The sequence below is a fragment of the Anser anser genome, assembly GCF_964211835.1.
Source record: "Anser anser genome assembly, chromosome: 4".
In the NCBI taxonomy this organism is placed as follows: Eukaryota; Metazoa; Chordata; class Aves; order Anseriformes; family Anatidae; genus Anser; species Anser anser.
The window spans coordinates 72606063-72612936 of record NC_139724.1 but is presented as its reverse complement, the minus strand read 5'-3'; the positions used below and the strand labels follow the sequence as shown (position 1 = coordinate 72612936).

The 6874-nt window shown below is 38.9% G+C and overlaps 1 protein-coding gene across 1 annotated transcript in view; it reads left to right on the top strand.

Moving 5' to 3' along the window:
- Positions 1-3: 3 nt before the first annotated feature.
- Positions 4-6874, top strand: part of POLR1A (RNA polymerase I subunit A) — a 33709-nt gene continuing 26838 nt past the window's right edge. The window contains exons 1-9 of the mRNA XM_083834988.1: positions 4-167; positions 653-857; positions 1463-1612; positions 1692-1799; positions 2653-2738; positions 2852-2961; positions 4802-4888; positions 5505-5607; positions 6070-6232. Coding sequence (XP_083691114.1) covers positions 91-167; positions 653-857; positions 1463-1612; positions 1692-1799; positions 2653-2738; positions 2852-2961; positions 4802-4888; positions 5505-5607; positions 6070-6232 — 1089 coding nt within the window. The 5' untranslated portion in view covers positions 4-90. The remainder of the gene's footprint in view (positions 168-652; positions 858-1462; positions 1613-1691; positions 1800-2652; positions 2739-2851; positions 2962-4801; positions 4889-5504; positions 5608-6069; positions 6233-6874) is intronic.

Below are 6874 nucleotides of genomic sequence, written 5' to 3'. Positions count from 1 at the left end.
CCCCTTCCTGTCCCCCCCCCTCCTTCCCCGCGTGGTTCCGTCCGTGGCGCAGCGGCTGCAGAGCGGCCGGGGGAGGCTCGCCCGTTCGCCATGAGGCCGCCCAAGGTGGTGCCGTGGTGGCGGTTCGCCAGGGTGTCCTTCGGGATGTACACGGCTGAGGAGATCAGGTGAGGAGCCGAGGCAGGCTTGTGCCTTTTACCCTTGCCGTGCCCTGAGCAGGATTACATGTGGGATGGAGGACTACAACTCCCATAGTACCTTGCGCGGGAGCGCCGGCCGGGCTCAATGGGCTGCGGGCGTGAGGCATGCTGGGAGGCGTAGTCCCGGTGTGGCCTGGCCGTCAGTGATGGTGGCCCGTAGGTTCCCCCCCGGTGCTGGGCTCCCTGTGGGGCTGTGGGGGCAAGGAGACGGCAAATAAAGGTTATTAGTAAAGATTTAAAATAAATTCTTACTGTGCTATGAGCAATTGTACCCAGACAATGTAGTTAACCATACATAAATCCCTGTTGTGTGTCCAATGTGCCCTCAAAAAGATGTTTTTATCACTAAAAAGTCACCCAGGTGCTAAATGTCAATGCTGATTCTAACATTCAAGTGTATGTGGCATGGCTGTTTGCTGCAGCTGATTTTTGTCCTTTTCTTTCATCTTCAGGAAGCTGAGCGTGAAAGCCATAACAGATCCTCAGTATTTGGATAGCGTGGGCAATCCTTCTGTTAACGGGCTGTACGACTTGGCTTTGGGACCTCCGGATTCCAAAGAAGCCTGTGCAACGTGCATGCAGAACTTCAGCAACTGCCCGGGTCATTTTGGCCATATAGAGCTGCCTCTGACTGTCTACAACCCTCTGTTTTTTGATGTAAGTATGCTTAATTATTGTCTCACAGGTGAAATGGCTGATGGTGTTCAAGCTGTGATAGTTAATAGTCCTTAAAAATAGAAAAGGTACCAAGATCTGTTTTTTCTCTTATTTTAACTGTAGGTCTATTTAATAACCAGTAAATGTAGTAGAAAAGCTTTATTGTGTCGTGATAGTTCAATGTAAATAGACTTTTGCAAAATACATACTTTTCTGTAGCTATTATTTTATGCACTATTGATAAGCAAGAGGGGAGAGTGTTGATCACTAACCTGTATCACCAACTGCAGGGTGCTAACACTTAATTAAATGCATGGCACAGTAACAACTATTAGTTGTTTTCTTTAAATTGCTACTACAAACTTACGTGAACAGCTACCTACTTTTACCTTAGAATCTCCAAGTGCTTCCTGAACATTCAGGAGTTGTTTGAGCTTGAAATAGCAATATTTGTTTATTTGTCCCTCTTATTCCAGAATAACTTATTCCAGAAAACTGTGCCAGTGTGGATAAGACTCAACAACCTGCCCAGCAATGTACTGAGTGACAACCTGTGTGCGAGCCAATATATCTACTAGGATAACCTTTTCCTCTTTTCTTCGCAGAAATTATACCTTCTAATTCGAGGTTCTTGTTTGAACTGTCACATGCTGACATGTACTCGAGCTGTGGTTCACTTACTGCTAAGTCAACTGAAGGTTCTGGAGAATGGGCTGCTTCATGCTGTCCATGATCTTGAAGTCGTCCTGAACAGGGCAAGTACTCTGTCTTTCTCCGTTACTTTTTGAGTTGATAATACTGTAAATATAGACTTATCTATTCCTTTTCTTTCAGTTTTTAGAGCAAAGTGCAGATGCAACAGCTCTAGAAATTGAAGAAGAGTTAAACCGCCACGTCCATGAAATATTGCAAAGTCAAGAACCAAGCGATCAGTGTTCAAATGTAAGTAGAATCAGTGATCTTCTTAGGATATCAGATTTTGTCCTTTTAATACAGCAATGTGCAAAAGAAAGTCTCTGTTTGACTATGTAGACTTTAGATTTTGTCCCTGAGTTCTGAAGTGTGTTACATTTATAGTGTAATGTCCAAAGTCAAGCTTAAAAATATTTTCTTTGCTGGCCCATAAAAACTTAGAGTAACTATTAGGTTTATAAAATATGATTTGTTTTCTGCTAATGGAGATGTTTTTATAGTACGAATAGAATATAAAAGTAGTCTCATTTTTCTGTCAGTATGTTACCTGCAGATAATGATACCTCTGTACAATGTGCCAGCTGTTTTGAGCTGCAGAACATTTTTTAACTCGGGCATCCAGCAGTTTTGCAGCATAAAGCACATTAAAAATTGTTAAATTACATGATTGTAATTGAATTCTTCTTTTCTTTTAAATGCAGTTTAATGTACGATGTTAGTAAAGGGAAATATTACTAAGTTTTAACATCTTAGAGCAGATTTGCTTATAAGCCAAATTTAGTTCCTTAAACTCTTTTTTTGAAACCAACCTGAAACCCTTTGGAACTCGTGTATTCATGAGCTGTCAAAAGAAAAGTGATTTTGGTCAATCTTCTGGCTTTTAGATTAGAGAAGGCCTCTAATTAGAGAAAAGCTCTAAAATTTAGCACTGACTTGAAGATTAAAGACTACTGATAAAAATAAATTTTAAAAGTAGGGAGATAAATGTTGGGATTGTGTGTGTAATGCTGAGTTTGATGTAAATTAGGTAGTTTAATAAACTTGTGTCAAATGTTTTAAATTATTTTTATTATTTTTAATATTTTTAATTCCTCTCTATCAGGTAAAAAACGTTTGTGAGTGTAGAAATAAACTGATAGCACAGTTCTGGAAAGCACATATGACTTCAAAGAGATGCCCAAACTGCAAGTAAGTTTAACTACACGAGGAAGTAAATAGGTGGCATAGAGTAAAATGTTGTGTTTGTATTAACGCTTTTTTTTACCTTTGCTTTTTTTCTTTTATTTCTTTTTTTCTTTTAGATCTAGAAGATCACTGGTGCGAAAAGAGCATAACAGCAAGCTGACAGTAACTTATCCTTCCACGGTGTATCGTAAGTCAGGAGAGAAAGGCACCGTGGATGAGCCAGCAGGTAAAATATTTGTCTTCTACTCCAATGTGTTTGCCCATATTTAAGATGCACAGTTTCCTAGCAACAAATATGCACTTGTGTATTTAAACAAAACACTAGGCTCAGCAGTAGGGGAGTATACAATTTCCATTAAATTCCTCTAACTTTTGTAGGTTTGAGTGTCTTTATGCGTGCCAGGGAAAGAAGTACAAAGGTGTAATCTCTGTCAACTGGTTTTGGGACACTGTGTTTTTGGGGGGTTAGCAGATTTTCTGCTACGTTTTAAACTAGAGAGACTAGATGAAAAATGAACCCGGAGGAGGGCCAACCTTCAGAAAGAAAAATCAGGTAATCTGATCTTTTACGGAAGGATTTCCTCCTAAAGAGGAAAAGATAAGAAAGTAGCGACACTTTCCAGGCTTAATTAACCCGGTGTTTGAATCTCTCAAAACTTCTTTTTTTAACTCACGTTGTATCCATGATCCTTTACGCAGCCATGTAGAATTAATGGGGGTTTGTGTGAGTTATTTAACACTTGGAAAAGATTTATAAATAGAGCTTATTCTGTTTGCTTGCCAGTAAGTTAAATAATAGATTACATTTGTGGAGTTGTGCCTGGAGAGGCATAGCATCAGTGATAGGTTTTCAAGCAGAAATTTCAGGTCTCTGCTTTAGCATCCTTTCCCTTGCACATTCAAGAAAGGCAGGAAAGTTTGGATATCCCAATATTTTTACTTTTGAGCGATATCTGTGACTGCACTCCATGAAATTGCAGGGTACTACTTTGGGATTTCTGTTTGAAACTCTTTGACAGTCCAAAGTCTGGGGGCATGTTTTATTATGCTAGTAATTAAAATAACTGTTCTGGATGGTAAGATGAATTGTCAGAATAGCTTGCCTTACAACAGAAAGCTTCAAAACCAGACATGTTCTTGCAGAAGCTGTTATCATTCACATGTGAAGTACAGGTAAGAAATATCTTCCTCCTGCCAATTTTCAAAGACCAGGGCTGTAACGCCACTTGATTATTTTATTTCAGTCATACATCTGCTGGAGTGGGATGGGCCGTATAGTTATGTATATTCTGTACAGCCTGTGCCATGGTTGCTCGTTGTGTTGCACCTTGGAGGGAGTACTTTGGCTTTGATGCATTTATGCTTGAGGAGTGGAAAGGTTTTCCATGTGAAATAACAAAAAGAAACTTTATTTGAGGTCACGGGAAAATTGTTCTTCCTTAATCATATACTCTAGTTTCACTGGGACATGAGGGGCTCACCTGCAAGAGGAGGAGAAGCTGACACTATGGTTTTTCACATATTTCTGCTTTTCAGTAGCAAAACCATACGGTGTTTTCCTTCCTCTCAGAAATACAGCTAGCCCAAGTCTTGAACTTAAAATATACGTGCCATCCTGACTGTAGCTGTTGTCTCATCCAGTCGGGTATTTCATGTGAACCTCGGTCTCACTGGTAATACGTGAGTCCCACTTGTCTTTCTCAGCTGTAGGTTGACTCTTGTTTTTTGTTTTGGTCAGTGGATGAGATCACAATTCACCATTAATAAATAAATCAAATAAATATGATCAAATAAAGCATACACTTTAGCTGTAAAGAATGAGTTTTGTTTCAGCTACATATTGGTATTCACTAGTCACATAAATGGCTTATTTATTCCATACTGAGAAGGCTCACTTTATTTAATTTCAAATCCCAAAAGCAAAGTTAATGATGCTTTAAAGTAGATGTTAGCCAGTGTATTTTGTGTTATTTCCACTCCTTTTCTTTGCTGGAAACACTGATCGTTGTAAGCCAAGAAAACCTTTCGAAATAACCCTGTGTTTTTGTTTTTTATTTATTTTTAAGCTATTGATGAAACCCAGTTAGGGAAGAGAGGCTACCTGACACCGATGACTGCCAAGGAGTTCATCATGTCTCTGTGGAAGAATGAAGGTAATGCTTGTTAAGAGCAGCGTTGTCTCCTGTTTTCTTTGTCCTTTAGTGGACAAAGTCTGCAAACGTTTGTCTCCATATTAAATCCTTTTCAAATCTTTATTTTTTGCCTGGAGGGCTCCTGGTTTCAAGATAAATGTTTATGACAGAAGGGCTGGTACCTAGCGAAGGCAGAGAACTGAATTCAGTAAACTAGTTTGATCAGCTGTTCTCAAATTGTGGCTCCTTGCAAAGCTTGGTTGTTGTTCAGGGAGAATATGATGTTCACATGGTGCTGTGTCTGCTATTCCCCACAGTCATCTTGGTTAAAGACTGAGAGTGTATTTAGTGGTCTCTTCTTTTGAGTTACCTGTACACTAAAAGCGTCTACAGTTGTCAGGAAAAATCAAAGGGTTTCATGTATCAGTCATAGTCAGTGACAAAAATGACCAAAGAGAACAATAAAATTCTTTCTAAAGTATGCCTAAATGTTTTTATTTTAAACAAGCTCTCTAGTATTTAACTTAGCAGGTTCTTTTGATTGACCAATTGCATCTGGGGTTGGGGGAGGGTTAGATTCCAAAAAAAAAAAAAAAGCAGCAATAATGTATTTATCTTTTCTATTTTATCTTTTCAGGCTTCTTTTTGCGTTACCTCTTTCCTGGGATGGATTCCCATAAGAGTTCAGGATTTAGTCCAGATATGTTTTTTTTAGATCTGCTTGTGGTTCCACCTTCAAGGTAAAAAATCCCTGAAACAAATTCAAAGCAAATCATGGGTTTTACCACATACTCTTCTCAGGAGTCAGAGATGCAAACACCTCTAGTACATACACTGGTATACTAAAATGTTGGTGGAGACTTTAAAAAAACAAAAGTGACAGCAGTAACTGATGATAATTTTGCCAAACTCCTTTGAAGTTATCCTAAAGGAGTGAAATAGTAGTTTTGAAAAAAGTGTATTTTGTTATTAGTATTTCAAATTACTGCAGAATATTAGGATGTTATAGCAGTAGAGTGCTGGTAGGATATCTTAAGGAATCGTTCCTCCTATGACTGTGCCAGTATAATAAATGAAGTTTCACGTGCTCGCTGTTAGGGGCTTATTTTTCCTGCATTGAAGACTTAGCTTAGTATGTTTGAGATTTATTACGCTGCTTTTTGGTGACGCTGATCTGCTAAAATGATCTTGATCTCCTGTAGGTATCGTCCCGTGAATCGTATTGGAGACCGGATGTTTACGAATGGTCAGACTGTCAACCTGCAGGCTGTCATGAAAGATGCCAAACTGATACGGAAGCTCTTGGTTTTCATGGCAAAAGAACAATGTCAGCCAATTAAAACTGTAGGAGACGAAACCCAAACAGTAAGAGTTGCTGGTTATCTTATTGTTTAATATTTGGGTATGTGGGGTGCAGTTTGGGTAGGTTCTTGTTTAAACTGTTTGAGTAACATTTTTTGCCTAGGCTGTTGGAATATATGCTGTCAGACATGTTCTCTATAGGTATTTTTGCTCACGTCTTTCCACTCAGCTATCTAGTGCAAAGGGACTATCATTTTATGTGGACTTCTTATTTGTGGTTTTTATATTAGCCTACTGTATGTGAAACGTGGGCTCCTGTTGCTGGAAAATGAAATATGTACAGCAGAAATAGTTTATGATAAAACTTTCCCAGCATCTCATCAAATTAAAAATGGTGGTGGAAAAAAGACGCTTTATGTTTTAAGCGCAGTAGAGCCAATTGTGATCCTGGTTATTTTTAACCATTAATGTCTAGATGAACTAAAAAATTTCCAAATAACCATAATTAGTAACAATGCTTGCTTACAAACAGCCGGTTCATATGGTAATGATGTGTCACCACCATTCATCCAGGCTATGTGGCCTCATGCTGTTTTCCTATATTTGTTTTGAAAAAGCTTCAAGGAAAAAGCTAGGGACACCTCAGCTTCTGTGTTTAGGCTGTGAATCATGGCGTTTGCTTACAGAGGGAACTTTCTGCATGGT